Source organism: Condylura cristata, unplaced genomic scaffold (genome assembly GCF_000260355.1).
Source record: "Condylura cristata isolate star-nosed mole 26May11 unplaced genomic scaffold, ConCri1.0 scaffold00018, whole genome shotgun sequence".
Taxonomy (NCBI): Eukaryota; Metazoa; Chordata; class Mammalia; order Eulipotyphla; family Talpidae; genus Condylura; species Condylura cristata.
The window spans coordinates 17,471,616-17,488,964 of NW_004567119.1; the positions used below are offsets into that span (position 1 = coordinate 17,471,616).

At 38.5% G+C, this 17,349-nt stretch overlaps 1 protein-coding gene across 1 annotated transcript in view; it reads right to left on the reverse strand.

The window, feature by feature from the left end:
- NAF1 (nuclear assembly factor 1 ribonucleoprotein) overlaps positions 1-15,621 on the reverse strand; it is a 35,081-nt gene extending 19,460 nt beyond the window's left edge. The window contains exons 1-3 of the mRNA XM_004685370.2: positions 15,152-15,621; positions 11,572-11,737; positions 992-1,085 (exon numbers count right to left, since the gene is read on the reverse strand). Of these exons, the coding sequence (XP_004685427.1) occupies positions 992-1,085; positions 11,572-11,737; positions 15,152-15,510 (619 nt within the window). The 5' untranslated portion in view covers positions 15,511-15,621. The remainder of the gene's footprint in view (positions 1-991; positions 1,086-11,571; positions 11,738-15,151) is intronic.
- Positions 15,622-17,349: the final 1,728 nt, after the last annotated feature.

The following is a 17,349-nucleotide window of genomic DNA, read 5'->3' on the forward strand; positions in this document are numbered from 1 at the left end:
TTTTTTAAGTTATTTCCCTTTTTTTTTAGAGAAAAAAAAATTTATGCAAACAAGAACTGGGGTACAGGCCAGAGGTATGGGGGTGCAAGGATTCACCAGAAACAGAGTGGGGAGCAGAACAGGCAGATTGACTGAAATATACTGCTGAGGGGAGCAATGGCCAGACAGGGGGGGTCTGCTGCACCCTATCATATTGGTCAGCTCCCTGGCCTGGGATCTAACTTGTGCTGCAGACAGCTTCATAGCGCTTGGTTTTACCCCCTTGTGCCACCAGGGAGGCTTCTATTTATATGTTTATAAGGGAAAACCAAAGGTGGTAGGTAAAATAACACCCACCCCCAAAAGATATCCACACCCTAACCCCTGAGAGCTAATGAATATATTACTTCACATTAAAATAAATAAATAAAAAGACAAGAAATATGGTTAAGATTAAGGACTGTGGTGCCGGCCTTATCTAAGAAGCCTTAGAAACAGAGAACCTTAAAAGTTGTGGTCAGAGGAAGAGAGAGTGATGGAACTAGTCAGAAACAGGCAACATCATTGGTAAAGGATGAAGGAAGGGGCCACAGGCTAAGGGATACAGGTAACTACTAGACACAAAATGGGAAAGGAAATGGATCTTTCTCTAGAGCTGCCAGAAATAAACTTAATCCTGATGGACCCACTGATTTTAGCCCTATGAGACTCATGCTATACTGCAGGCTCACAAAAAAGGTAAAATAATAAATTTGTGCTGTTGTAAGTCAATGAATTTGTAGTAATTAAACAATAAAACACAGAAAATTATAGAAAAATATTTCAGTGAAAGCAAAGTTTCTAAAGTCAATATATTTACACATTGCTAAGTACATAAAAACTAAGTTTATCTCATTCTAAAATGAAATTTTTATTACATATTCACAATTATTCACTACTCATAGTAAAGTCTTTGATCAATTAATGCATACTTACTATAAGTAATTTTTATCAATATAATTTACTTACATACCTAATTGTTCAATAATACTTGAAACCATCCCAAGAGGTTTCAATTCAATATCTTCAGGCAAAATAATAGTGAGTTCTTCAACAGAAGGTAGTTCCTGGGGGGGAGGGGGAAAAAAAAAAAACATAAACTTCCTCCAGCTTCAACAGACTAATTTTTTTAAAAATGGGACTTTGCTTTCATTAAAAGTGCCATACACATTTCTGAAGAAGTAAGTCATTAGAGCTTAAGGAAAGATACCAAAGACTGAGCATCTCTGATGTTATCTTTTTCAGTGGGTGACAGAATTTTTCCAACATATTTCTAAAGTGACACAAAAGGTCTGGCCTCTATAACCAACCCAGTTAAACTAAGAATATAGGCAAAAGTAACATTCTAGAATTTTCTAATCATGCTTGAATAGGACACACACACAAACACATACACACCACATCACTAAACAATCCCAGATAAAAAAAAGATAATTAAAAATATAATTTCCAGAGCTATTTCAGACATTCCATAACAGAAATAATTCTTCTGGTCACTACAATTTCTTCATAGACAGTTCACTCTCATAGCTGTCATGATTTGACTAATTTAAGTTGGCTGATTAAATTGCTGAACAGAGAGGCGGCAATCTTTTGGGTAGAATGGGGCTATGTGAGAAGACATGCATGTTTAGACTCTAAGAAAAAAATACAGAATTCCTGAAATAGTCCAGAAAAATTATGACAATGTTGCATAGGGAAAAGGATCTTTATGTTAAAAAAGTAAGTTTTGTAAGATTTCTCTTTTCTGACCCAGCTGCTTCTATCTCAGTTGCTATAGAAACTAGATAGTGAAGTAAAGATGAAGCTGAAGAAAAATCTAAAAATACAACTGACCTTAGGCTTTAAATTAAATAAATAAAGTTTTCTGTTCGTCACCTTTGCCAAATGATCACAATTAACTCAGAAGTTTTTCTTAAGAAGGATTGAAAGTGAAAAGATTCTATCAGTGGCATGATAGGAGTTAGCTTAGGAGAGAAGTAACTTTAGGAGAAATATTGGGAATACCTAAATAATACAGTATACTGCAGATGAATCTATCACAGATAATGATTTTCCTTTACCCAGCAGACAGGTACTTAATGAAACAATTTAACCAGAGTAAAAGTGTAACTTGCTTCTAGGAAATGCCACTTCCCCAATCACAGAATATTTACCAAGAGCAGCCCCAAGGATTGCAATCTACTTACCTCTGCATAGCTAGTACAGCTGGTGCTGGAGAAAAAATTGTTTCACTGGGAAGTTTTCCATGTGTTTATTAGAATAGAAAAGGGCGCTTAGCTGTTAGAATGAACTAGGAAGGAACATATGCCATGATATAGCCTTACAAGGTCTTTAGCCAAAGAAACCCCAGCAAGACTGAAGAACTATATAATGTCAGGGGACTACAGAAGCAAGGGTACCGATGAAAGTTTAGAGGGCAACTGCAATGATGTGGGTCTCATTCTGATTCTAATCATGGGAGGGGCACCCCTTACAGGTGACAAGTGGCTTTTTTTTTAATTAAATTTATATCTTTTATATCAATGCGTATCCTCCATAAAGTTCCTACCAGCAATTCATCTATGAATCTATGAACCATCACCATAGCCTCTTATAAGGGAATCAGGGGGAAAAAAAAAAAAAAACTACTATTAAAAACAACAAAATTAGGGAACCATAAATCAGAGACATTTTGTGAGGGAGAAGGAGGAAAAGGGATCAAGACAGGAGAGACAAGAGCACAGGGCAAATGCTATTTTCTAAAACACTTAGTACAGAAAATCAATGTTATGCCGCTCTGATAAACAAGTGCTATTTTGTGTACAAAATGAAAGGCTCCTCTATCTGTATTAATCAGGAGGAAAAAAGCCCCAGGCAATATAATTAGGTTGTGACACAAATGTAAACTCTTAACACTATTTTTGACTTTTTAACTTTAAAGGTAACAGCAATACAATTCCCGGCTTTTCAATAAAGGAAAACTCAAACAGAGAAGGGCACAAGATAAAAGCAAAAAGCCCAACCCGACTGATTTCAGCCTCTCAATTCCACTCTCCATAGATAGCTGTTAGTAGTCTGTCAAAGATATTTGAAAGAAATATATTATGCAGACATTTCCAACTTTAAAATGCTATTTAAATAAAATAGACTTGTAAAAGCAAGCTATCCTTCTTATCTATCATATTATGCACATCTTTCTATCATTTTGTAGCTGCCATAAATTCTGTTAACTGCTGTCATAAATTTTTCAAAGTGGAATTGCCAGTTCCAAAGGTAGGAACATTTTCAGTTTTGTCGGATAGTGCTAAATTTCTTTTTAAAAAATTTAGTTGCATCAACTCACTTTAACAAACAGCGAAGTGTTTTCCTCCAGCTCTATCCTCACTGAGAAGCAAGTTAAATCTCTGCCAGCCTGATAGGTATAAATAGTATCTTGCTTTGAGTTCCTTCATTAATCAGGAGTACTGAATATTCTTGTACATTTCCCATCATGGCACACATTTTTCTTTTGTGGAGTTTGTCTTTTCATTAATTATTAAGAACTTTGGAGTTTTGCCTCGTAGAAAAAAATACAGCAAATACCCACTTTCTTATATACTAATGCATATCTTTGAAATTGTTTAATAACATTTGGCATTTTAATTTTTATAATCAATAATTTAAATTTTCTCATTTTTGGCTCATGAGACCATGTCATATCTAGAAAGATCTTCACTGCATAAGAACATATTTTAATATTCATTGATGATTTTGTTGCTTCTCTAGATTAATTTTCAGTATTTATGTTATTTAGTTCATGGTTGGTTTATTCTTGTCCAACAGTGAGGCAGAGCTTAGCTTCATCTTTATCTAAATCATCAGTCATTTATCCCCTCATGATAAATCCATTTTCTCACTGATATGAGACAATTTTTAACATATACACATATGTTAACATATTTGAGGTTTTTTACTAAACTCCATTTGATTCTGATGTATTTCATTATCAGTACCAAATTAGTTTAACCACTCTGACCCACATAGCTTTTTAAAAAGATTTATTTTTTTAGGTATACAGAACTGGGGGACAGGCCAGAGGTGCAGGGGCAGGTGGTACGAGGTTTCACCAGAGACAGAGTGGGAGCAGAACAGGCAGGCTGACAAAGTACACTGCTGAGGAAAGCAGTGGGCGAGAAAGGAGAGGTTGGCTTGTGCCAGGTGGGTCACCGTCCCTGCCCACCAGGGATCAAACTAGCTTCGCTGCACTTTTAACACATTGTGCCACCAGGGAGGGCCCCATAGCATGTTTTAATATGGACTAGTTTCTGTGTTTTGGTAAAAGACTAGTTCCCCTACCAACCTCATCTATATTTTTCCCTTTGGAATTTTTCCAGTGCATGTTTTGTCCACTACATAAACTTTATAATTACTCTGTCATTTAAATCGGTACTCTGTACCAATTTAAAAGCACAACTATAGTTGTATAAATTGTCATAGTTTCTATATAGTCTTTAAGTTTATTCAAAGATATTATATGCCTAATTTGTTGTTACAAATTCCTGGTTATTTAGTTAATATTGTTATTATAAATGGATTCTTTATAGGATATAGTTTGAACTCAAGAAAACATCTGCTGAAATTCATGTCTAGTGATTTTCTTACGTGTTCACAAAATTATCATACTTCAAAAAATAAGTCCTCCTTTCCTTTTCAATATTTTTCATTTTTGAAAGGAAATGGCTATTATTTCCAGATTACCAAGTGTAACACAACTGTGATGAGAGTAGATATAATATATGGCTCTTTATAAAGATGCTTCAAATGTTAATAATGATGAATTTTATTTGGAATTTATTTTGAACAGGATACGGAAATATTCATCTATTTTCTATTCTACGCAAGTGTTTATCTTTTAAGTCAGAAATGACTGATGAATTTTACCAAATGCCTTTTCATCTTCTTCTGAAATCACTAGAGTGTAATTTACCTTAAGCTGAACATTCAGTCTGTACCTCTGATGAAGTCCTGATGTCCTGCTCTAAAACTGTCTATAAGATGCCCAGCATGAAGACGACAAGGGACAAAAGCCAGAATATTTGTAATGAGATAGGACACACACTTGTGACCAAATAGTCCGCAGTCTCCAAAAGTCCTGCTGCTATCCTGTTTCTGACCTATGTGTTAACACCAGTTCTGCCTACAAATAGGGAGGACTTGTGACCAACTATGAACCAAATGGTGCAGGTGAATATAAACAGAGACAATACATCAATTCAGTGATCCTAGTATCCTGTGACATCAAAAGTTTGAACAAGTTACAGAGGCATTAAGTTGCCTCTTAGTAGCAAGAGATCTGCCTATAACAGTGATGTATATAGAAACACTATTACAAAATACTCTCAGAGAATGAAAGGCACATGAATTAAATACTGTACATAAGACATGTAAGATAGAAGTTAAATCAGTGAATGAAACCAATCTTAATCAATTCCAAGTTGGAGACCTCTAATGGAATGTGTCTTTAAAAATCTCAAGTTGGCCCTCCCTGGTGGCACTGCACTGAGAAGCTAAAGCCACTTCCGCATGAGTTTGATTCCCGCCTGCCCCGGAGGTGACCACATGGCGTGGCAGACCTCTCCTGACCCGCCCGCTGCTGCCCTCAGCAGTGTACTTTGTAGATCTGCCTGTTCTACTCCCCGCTCTGTCTCTGGTGAAGCCTCTCGCCGCCCCTAAGCCTCTGGCCTGTACCCCAGTTCTATATGTACAAATAAATAAATCTTTAAAAAAAAAAAATCTCAAGTTAAGTCAAGCAGTATTTTGTTTGAAAACGGTAGACATTCTGGGTACTGAATCAAGGGAGAAAGATGTAAAGAATGCTAGGAGAATATACCAAACTTCATCAACAGAAATTCTCCAAAAGGATGTGATGCCAAGTGAAGTTTCTTGACAAGTTCAAAGAGGCAGAATTTTTGAAGGCTCAAAGAGAAAGTTCCTTGAATTGCCATGGCATCCTGGGCAATAAAAAAACCTTGTTTTGATCTTTGGATGTCAAACATCACCTCCTCTTCCTTTACCACTAAATCTGAAGTACTACAGTAGGCCACCACCAAGCCCGGTCACTCTTTATCAGATTGGCCTGCTATTTTTTTCTCTTCTGAACACACTACTAACATATCCAACTTGTTTACTTGCTGAAAGTCCTTTCTTTCAATGAGACAAAAAACCCAATGGCAACTAGAACTTGTCAATCTTGCTCATTGCTATAGCAACCAGAACACTACTAGCACACCGGAGGTGTTTAGTATATTAAATTGACTGACTTATTTGATCAGTCCAAGCAAAACAAAATGTCAAGGGTCATAGTCCTTTTTTTGCTACCAGGTCATGAAAGTAAAATTCCTAGAATTCAAAAGGGAATTCTCCAAGAATGAAAACAGCCTTGACCCAACCTTCTTAAACTATACTAAAAAAGGCAGATTTCCAAGGAAGTTTCATAACCCAGGACTGATGCACAGATTTGTGGGGTTTGCAGCAGTAAACACTATTACACTTATTAGATTAGCCTCCTACTCCCTAATAGCGCAGTAGCAGCTGCCTCTGGAAAGATAAATGAGTAAACCTCCTTAATCTCACAGTTTAAGAAAATAAAAATCAATCATTTTCCTTTCCCATGAGTGAGGAAAGGATGGGTATGTGTGACAGAAAAAGAAAAAGAAGAAACACAGACTCCAATAAAGAAAACAGTACATACATACTGAAGGGCACGACCACTGCAACAGTGAGCATAGGATACAAAGAATCAGAGGTAAAAGACATTCTGACTGATAAACTAAAAAAATAAAGTAATATGAAGGGACCTAGCTCAGAAAGCCCTTCATCATGTAGTAAGCAAAACCCAAGTACACTGAAAATAAAAGACATTATACTTCAGGTTAGGATGATTATTACAAACCTGGATTCTACTATTGGATAAGACACCTGCTATCCGATACCAGGTGCTAGCAACAATTGACACCTAAATTTAATTAAAATTAAGTAATGTTTCAGTCACACTTTAAGTACTCTACAACGACAGCACGAAAGCAGCATGGATACAGACATCTCGATGGCTGCAGGAAGGGCTAGTGGACAGCACTGCTTTACATTCTTTTCTCATACAACCATCCATACAAAGCACAGCCCAGACATAACAGCGCCAATCAATTTGCCATCACCAATAAGTAGCCCGTGAGGACGATGCCTAACAGCAGGCACCACATTAGTATGAAGTCAATGAAGTTTTGTGATAAATCTTTATTTTCATCACTGTTATTTCCCCCAAATCACCTAAAAAGATATATTCAAAGTACAATATTTGCATGTAAAGATATATATCTATGTCATCATTTAAATAAAATTAATATTAAATGTCTACTAACTCAAAATCAAAGGAGTAAAAAATGTTTTTTTCTGGGCATATTTATTTTAGTACTTTGATACGTAATAACAAAGTACAGGCAAGGGAAACAATGTTTCATGCACATCATCAGTAAAAGAAAAGGTCAGGTAAGAGAAAAAAAAAAATCCCAGACACATCACAGCATTTGGCAAATTACTGCAATTGAAAATACTAAACAAATTCATTTATTTCCTACACAATGAAGCAGACAATTTTAATTTTCAAGCATTACTTTTAAGAGACTGCTGAATATTAATGAAAAGCTTACCTACTTTAAGTATGTAAGTCAATTCTTAAACACTTGGTATTTTGGAGATGTTAGTAAGTACCATTAGTATTCTAACATACAATAGTATGATATATAATCCCAGTCACAAAAAGCTGAATTCGAAAAATTTAGGATGAAACTTAAAACCAAATTAGGCTTTGGAAACAACATATTCAGTTAATGGTTATTAAGTCTTGACCAACATGTAATATAATTTCATAGCCAGTGGGAGGTCAAAAAGGTATGAAAGAATCCACTGCAACTCCCACCAGGTCAGATGTTTCTGCAGCTTCATGCCAAGATGCTTTCAAAGGGTGTACTCAACCCAACTTCAAAGTGTGTTTCATATGCACTGTTAACAACAGTAGTCTCCAAAAGTATGTTTACCAAGAATCATGCACAATATTATTGCTATTGCAGCATTACCTATTTTTCATTCTCACAAGAACTCTAATCATAATTTTTTTTTTAAGATTTATTTATTTATACATACAGAACTGGGGTACAGGCCAGAGATGCAGGGGCAGTGAGAGGACTGACCAGAGACAGAGTGAGGAACAGAACAGGCAGATCATCGAAGTACACTGCTGAGGGGAGCAATGTGCAGGTCAGGAGAGGTCTGCTGTGCCATGTGGTCACCTCTGGGGCAGGTGGGGGATGGAACTCATGCAGAAGTGGCTTTAGCCTCTTTAGTGCTGTACTTTAACCCGCTGGGCCACCAGGGAGGGCCATAATCACAATATTTAATGTTATGCAAAACCTTTCAGATTTTCAAAAGAGAAACAATAAGAACTAGTTTATATAATTCATTGCTGAATTAAGTCTGTAATGTCACAATTCCATAAATGTTTTTATGATTCAAAATTTTTAATTACATCTGAATTATGTGAAAGCAGAGCTCTGGATATAAATCACTATGAATTTTTTTTTTTTGTATAGACTTAGTTTTCTAATTTATTGAAACAATGAACAATGGTTTAATGTAGGTCTCAAAGCTGTAATATGTAGAGTGCTTTACATTTACTGTGTAGGTTATATATAAAACTTCAGCATTAAAGAAGGGTGTATGTTTAAAAGGATAATTCCACTTGGTTATATTTAACATCAAATATTACATAATTTGACATTATGAAAAAAGCCAAGTAAGACTCCCTTTTCATTGCCACTATGGCTGACTAATCCCTCTTTTTTCTCTTCCCCTCACTTCTTCCATAAAAATCAAGCAAAGAGCAAATCCTGTGATCCCAAAATATGTTTGCAACTCTCAACACTTAGTTCTAAAGGAACAATATCAAGGTGATTTCCATATACTGACAATTAAAGATATGAGATTGCTAGGAGTAAGAACACCAGAACTTAACTCTGCAACAATGGAAGGATTTAAAAGGTAGAAAAGGAAAGTGTCTACTTGACAAAAAGACTAAATGGGAGTAAAAATTGAACTCTATATTCCTGAAACAATAAAACTGCCTGGAATATGAGACATGTTATAGAGATGGGACATAAATTTAGATTAAATGGGTATGTTTATATTCTAGATTTCTCTAAAGACCCAGCACAAACAAGACAATTAATGTTAACTGTTTGACTAGCTGTCCTTATGTATATTTTTTAGAAACAACTGGATAGACTATTTCATTAATTCTCTTCAGAATTTCATTAGGCAAGTAAAGTAATGGCCTACATAGAACAAAAACTCCACGCACCACCCCTGCTGCCTGAGAGTGCAAATGATGTACAAGAACCTGAAAGAAACAGCACATATAACTCTAGATAAAGTTAGTTAACAAAAGAGGAGCACTTCTCAGAAAGACTAAGTTATTTTTGAAACACACACACACACACACACACACACACACACACACACACACACACCCCAAATCTATATGCTAAGTAACAGAACTGTCCCACAAGTGAGTAGAGAAATAACACTGTTCACGGAAATCTGGCAAGGCCAAAGATGTATGCCTACGAGTTAAAATTAAAAGGTGATTTGAGGCAGCTGTCACCTATGACTATGTGCATGTCTTTTTTCCTTTTTCTTTTTCCTAAGAAACCTGTCCTTTACATGTTTTAAAAAAAATGAATTAAAGGTAAACAGAAGTCAGTAATAAAGAATAAAATAATATCAGAACTATGAGAATGTCCAAGAGGCATAGAAAATAAATTAAAAAATAACTAGTCCATACTCAGTAGCTGCCAATTCCCAAAGACATTCTTATCCAAGTAAAGTTAAACACATCCCCCTTCTCTTGAGGTACTTTGACAGTCTCTGCTGCTCCCAGCCACAAGAGACCAACAGAAGTCAAAAGTGATAACCCCTTCCAGTATTTCCCTTTTCTCTCTTTAGAGAATTATTATTATTATTATTATTACTGATTGAACAGCATCTTCTTCTGAAACATAAGCTTCCCTTTCTGGTGACGAGAATCCATTCCAGTATTCCTATGGAGTTGACACCACCGAGTTGACACCACCCACCAGTCTCCACTCTCCTCAGGATATGCACATACTCACTCTCCCTTTCCTCCAACTGGCTGTCATCTGCTCCCACCCTCACATTCGCCCAACACGGTCCCCCACACACGCATTTTCCTATGTGGTCTCCCACAGAAACAGGAATGACTATCTGACTCATGCCCAAGCAATTTAAATGCCCATTCCACTCGCCTCAAGGACTTGTTCAGGGCTGTGTATAAGGTCCCAGGCAAGCCAGTACCAGTCCTGCCCATGACCTTCACACAAGAGCATCAGCGGTCAAACTGTCAAGGACAAACACCTACTGAGCTACAGAGAAGCAGCAGAGGCCTAGAGATACTGCATACTTGTAGCCACAGCATCCCTGGGATTCACCGCCAAGTTACTCTTCTCTTGAACTTCAAAGCTCAAGTTCTGGAAGAGCTGTAATATACTCTTTTCAGAGCTCTAAATCAAAAAGATTTAGAACAGACTGGAGAGCTCATTCCTCTATCTCTAGCATCACAGCGATCTAAAGAACTAGGAAGTTTTAAGTTTACTTATAGATGGTGCAAATATGCAGTAAACAGCTAGTCAGGAATACAAACTTGAAAAATGCAGACCGTAACTGCCTCTTCCATACTTCTCCAAAACCCTTCAAGAAGGAGCACAAAAGGAAGAGTAAAGGCCACATATTAACAGTCCACTGTTAGAAATTTAAAAGCCTTATGCTTTTCCAGCAAAAATGTAAATTTGTAACATGAGCAAAATATACACTCACAATTCAGAAGTACTTCTAGCAAATATATTTGTCTACTGTATTAGATATATTTGTCTACTGTATTTACTGTCTTTCTCACTTCAGTAGACACTAAGCGCAGAAACTGGATTAGTCGTAAATAGGGCAGGTGTGCTATGATAAAGAGCATTAATTTTCTTTCAAAATAATTATATAGTGAAAATTAATTTTAAACAGCATGATAACTAAAGTACATGTGAGGGTGGGGAAAATAAACATTCTAGAAATACAGTCAATAAAGAGATTTCAACAGCCACTGCACAACATTTTCTGATGTGCAAAGGAGGGAAAAAAAGAAAGAGTTACACACACAAAAAAATATCTTCTAGAGGAATGAAAAAGGAAAACAGCAAGCTAAAATTACTACCTTCGAAGAACAAAGACATGTTTTTTTCTTGCAAGAAAGAAAAAGAATAAAGAACAATTACCAAATGTTAGAGTTAGAAGTACCCTTTTTCCTTACTCATCCTCTTTTACTAAACAGTGTCAAGGCATGAGAAAAGTGTGCCCCCTGTTAAGTTCAAAATACCTCAAATTTTATGGAACAAATATAGGCCAAATGGAATCCATGAATACCATGAAACACTTCAGAAATGCAAATGGTGTTTAGCAATAAATCTAATTACTTACATTAAGAAGTAACTCATCTTTTGTTTTAAGTGGAAAATTCTTATTTTCCTTCTCAATTTGTAAATCATCTTCTCCATCTGATAGCACTGGTGGAAGTGATACACGTGAGGAGGATGAGGAAGATGATGAGGAAGAAGAGGAGCTTGAACTATCAGAATCTGTCTCACTGTAGAGAAAAACAGTTGAAAAATTAGAAAAACACCAACAGTGGCATTAAAATAACTAGCAAATAGCCTTAACATGTTTACCACTGCTGGTGGAATTCAAGGGTTAGCCTTTGAAAGGTGACTGTATGGTATTTGGAAAACATAGTAAGTCATCACTTAACATCCTGAATAGGTTCTTGGAACGGACTTTAGCAGAATGGAGGTATATCAGAATAAGATCCTCAAAAGGATCTTTTCACTCATCACCATTCAGGATTGTTTTCTTCTCATCAACACTAAAATGAAGCATCATTCAATGACATGCTGAAGTCTTTACTCTGCTGGTAACATTTTCAACCCCCTTCCATAAGCCAAACTCTTATTAAGAGCGTTTTAAGCAAAAATATGGGACTTAAAGTAGATGAACATGTGGCCAATCACCGAAAAAACAGAACTTTGGGCAAGACACTTAACCAAACACAAAATCTCTTCATTGATGATGAAAAGTTCAGTCTTCGACGAGTTCAAAACTCTAATTTGCCAACCATGCTGCCCATCCTACTTTCTGATTACTCCTTAAGCTCTTGACTCATAAGGCAATTCTTGTTACTGAATTGCTTTTCATTTAAATTGTTAGCTAGCCCTCTTTAGTTCTTTTATTGCTGTTTCTAAGGGTTTCATGCTTCTCTTCCCAGGGATAACTTCATTCACTCCATGATTTCAATCATTATCCTCATGCAAATAACTGATAATCTTCTGTCTTAACAACTTTAAATGAACTACAGCCTAATTTCTAGCTGTATTGTAAAGGGTCACTTCTACATGAATAACATACAAATGCAAGAGAAGAAGGAAAGGAGCACTTACTTTCATTTCTAAACTCCTTTCTAAAACCAATTCTCTCCTTTAAATCTTTTTCCTTCACTAGAGAAATGCAAATTCAAACCACACTGAAATATCACCTCTTGCCTGTTAAAGGGTCATCATCAAAAACAAAACAAATGATGGCCTGGATGTGGAGAAAAGGGAATCCTCTGTGCTCTGGTGGAGGGATTATACCACTTGTATATTAGGACAGTCACTATGCAAAACAGTATGGAAGTTCCTCAAAAAATTAAAATTAGAAGTACCGTAAGATCCAGTGATCCCTTCTCTGGGAAAAAATCAAAACACTAATCCAAAAGATATCTGTTCCCGAATATGCAGGTATGACATTATTCACAGCAGTATAATTTACACTGGTCAAGACATATAAACAAATTGTATCTTTCAATGGATGGTTAAGACAGTTGTGAGTGTATACAAACACATACACACAGTGAGATATATTCAGTCACTAAAAAAGTAATAAGGAAATCCTATCCTTTGTACAACCATGGATGGGTCTTCAAGGCATCATGATTAGCATGAAATGTCACAGAGGGAAAGACAAATACTTAAGATCTCATGTTATGTGGAGTCTTAAAAAAAAAGCCTTAGAGAGAGATGAGACTTATGGTTATCTGAAGTACAGGGTCAGAGCACACTGGAAGAATATGTTCAAAAGGTAAATTTCCAGTTATAACATAAAGTACTGAGGAAGAAATACAACACAACTATAGTTAAACTGCTGTTAACACATATAGGAAAGCTGTAGGTGTCACATGATCAGTGAACTTACTGAGGCCATCATTTCATAATATATGTGTATCAAACCATTATACTATACATCTTAAGCTTATTTTGTGATGGCATTGCTTGATAAAACTGAGAGGGTGGGAAGTTAGAGATGCATACTAAAGAAGTTACAGGTATGGTGGTAATATTTTCTAATATTTGCTTTAAATTCCCAGGTCACAAAGTTAGCAATGTTAGAGAAAACAAGATCTGCAAAAATTTTATCTTTTATCTGATTTTGTGCAAATGTTTATCTCTAGACCAGAACTGTCCTCCAAACCATAAATGTTATACTACTGCTCACTTGACATATCCTATTGACTGTTAGATAAGTCTCAAATGGACTGTCCAACTGTGTCATTCCTATTGGGCCCAGCCCCCATTCCAACTAAGGTTCTGCTCCCTACCTCAGTGACATGCCCCACCATCCACCCAGTTGATGCCTTTGTTTTAGTCCTCTGCTTTACCTATTAGCATTTCTGATTCGATGACTTAAAAATATTTCACCCAGACAACCATAGTCCGATTACAGACTAATGCATTTATCTTTCCTACTAGTCTGCACACTCATGTGTTCCTCCAGCTTTTCTACTTTCACTCTTGAACACAGCTCAAGTCCTCTCTACGAGCAAAGCATGCTGGAATGTTAACCTGGGCATGCCATTTCTCTACTTAAAATTCACCAACAGCTTTTCTGACACTAAGAATTAAAACTTTTTTTTTAAAGATTTATTTATACATCCAAGAACTAGAGTGCAGGCCAGAGGTGCTGCACTGAGAGAATTCACCAGAGACTGAGTGGGGAGCAGAACAGACAGATTGACTGAAATCCACTGCTAAAGAGAGCAGCAGGCAAGACAGGAGAGTTCTGCTGCACCAAGTGGGTCAACTCCCTGGCAGGGCTAGAACTCGTGTTGTCCTAGAATTAAAACTTTTAATCATAGGATTGGACTCTCCCATTACTTTTTAAGTGGTTGGCTTAGCCCATCAAATTTTCACCAATTCTAACTTTATCGCTATGTTTAACTAAGGCGTTTATATCCCTCCCCCCATGTCTATTTTGTCCACCTGTGTAGTATCTCACATAACAAGCTCAAATGCTTGTAAACAACGTGCAGTGTGGTTTAGCAACATACTATGCTTAACCCCTTTCCCATCACAAGGCTTCATATTTAAACGTCAAATGGCTAAGGGGAGGTTTGGGGAATGTTAAAATAAAAATCTAGGCAGCGCAAAAAAAAAAAAAACCAAATAACAATCCTCTCTAATTTTATGAACATGTAGTCCCTTTAAGGGTTCTACAAATTAACAAAACTGTCAGGTGCCAATTTAGAAGAACACAAAATCCTTTAAGTGATACTCAGTCCATCTACTTCGCAAAACCAGGTCACACCCTAAAGTTCATGAAATGCGAGTCTGCCCAAAACTCAAAATCACAGCCACAACTGGACAGCCCAAATGAGTACTGCAATAATCCCAGCACCTCGGTTTTCTGTTTTTGTTACACGCTACCCGAAAACGACAAAATATGCACAGAGCCTTTCAGATTATTAGATTTAGCGGAGGGCGGTGAGATTTAACTCCGACTCACAACGAATGCGCAGTGAGCGGCGAGGAATGGGCGGCCCCAATCACAGGTGAACTCCCGCACGCAGAGCTTCCCCAGCCCGGGCTCCCCGGCCTACGCGGGGTACCCCCAGCCCGCAGGCCCTGCTCCTCCCAGCCCCCGAGGCACACGCGGCCTCACACTGCAGCTCCGGAACCGCAGGCAGCCCGACCTGTCGGAATCCGAATCCGAGTCCGAGTCCGAGGTTCCCAAGGAGCCTGAGGCCCGTGGCGGCTCTGCGGCGCCCAGACCGGTGACGCAGTTCCCGCCGGGTGTCGGTTCGGCCGGCAGCGCCGGACCCCCGGCGCCTACAGAGCTCCCCGCGACCTGAGGCTGCTGCTCCTCTGCGGGCTGAGCCTCCGTGATCTGCCCAGTGTCGGGGGTCTCCCCATCCGGCTGGACTGGCGGCCGAGACTCTGGGGGAGCACTAGACACCGGAGACGCCTCCGCCTGACTTTGGTCACCCCCAAAGCCGGTGCCATTGAACTTCAGAGTTTCCAGCTGAGCGGCGGCTGCCTCCACTACCTCCATGGCGTCGCGCCGGGACCTAGTCAGGCTCACGTCCTGGGCGTGCAAGAGCTCGTGACTCTCCCGGGGAGAGAGAAAACACCTCGGCAGCGGATGTAGCAGCGCCGGCGTCCGAATTCCCGCGGTTCCCAGTAACTACACGCGGGGCAGCCCGCAGACACACCCCCGCCGGCGACTCGGCCTCACTTCCGGGAAAGCGTGTGACGTAACGCTACGCGACGGCGCTCACCGGAGGTGGGACGGAGCCCGGGACGCTGGGAAACTGGGCTTCCTGGGTTCGCTGTCCCAACGCCGGGGCTCACGACGCGACCCCTGATGGTTAGCTTTGCCTGCAATCCGGTGGTTTCTACTCGGAGCGAGATAAGGAGGGTGGCAGGACGGCGAAAAAGCCTGATTGCGCGGTGAGATGCTCTATATGCATCAAAACTAAGCCAGCAAGACCAACACGTTTGTAACTTCACTGAAGTTAAACGAGGCTGAGCCATTTATTTAAAAGTAAAGGCGTTCCTCTAAAATTAAAGTATTATTATTAAATTAAAGGCAATTCCTCTAAAATTAAAGTATTGCAACTATTCTGCAAGCACTCTTAGAAAATAAAGTGAGCTGGAACGGTAAAGGGTATATTGCTATTGGCTGATGTTTTCGTGTCTGTGTTGTAAATACTGCTTCATAGAGTAAGTGGGATGAGACTAAAATGGACTAACTTAGCCTGGCAACCAATGCTCTAGATCATAAGGAAAACAAGCAAAAAGTTCTTAAGATTGAAGTCAGATATCAGAATTTTCTGGCTTCCTGTTAGAACTTCAATCTGAGGCATCAGTCCTTGAAAGTAATAGTCAGTAGTCACTGATACCATTTATTAAGCATGCAACATTTATTAAGCATGCATTTGGGGCAAGGACTGTGCTAAGTATTTTATTCATTACTCACTGAAATTTATTGTGTGCCCACCACAGTACTGGACCTTCCTAAAAAAACAAATACTATAGTCACTGAGATTAGGGAGTTTACAAACGAACTGAAGTAAAATGGTCAATGCATACGAGGTAACTAAAATGATTTGAAACGTGGGATAGAAGATGCAAGTTAAGCAGTGATAGGTAAGTTACATAATACTGATAAACTGTATCAGGGAAGTCTTTACAAGAAAGGCAGGATTTATTCTTGAGGTATTACTCATTATTAGAGAGATTAAGTAGAGCTCACTGTTCTCAAACAAAAGCCAGGTATTCAAATCCATATCACTTCCTTGTTAGGGTAACTAAATCATTGATTAGGTTGTCTAAATGCCTAAATCTCATTTTCCTCATTTTAAAATGAAATTAAGGCCCTCCCTGGTGGCGCAGCGGGTTAAAGCACTACACTAAGAAGCTTAAGCCAATTCCACATAAGTTCGATCCCTGCCTGTCCCGGAGGATCTCCAAATGGCTGGCAGACCTCTCCTGACCCGCCCGCTGCGCCCCTCAGCAGTGGACTTCGTAGATCTGCCTGTTCTGTTCCCCACTCTGTTCCTGGTGAATCCTCTCCCTCCACATCTCTGGCCTGTACCCCAGTTCTGTATGAATAAATAAATAAATCTTTAAAAAAATGAAATTAAAATACTTCCTCAGTAAGTTCATATGAATATTAAGATTTTTTCTTTAAAGATTTATTTGTGCATACAGAACTGGGGTACAGGCCAGAGGTTCAGGGGCCATGAGAGGATTCACCAAAGACAGAGTGGGGAGCAGAACAGGCAGATCTACAAAGTACACTGCTGAGAGGAGCAGGGAGTGGGTCAGGAGAGGTCTGCCAACCATGTGGGTCACCTCCGGGCCAGGGGGATCAAACTCATGCAGAAGC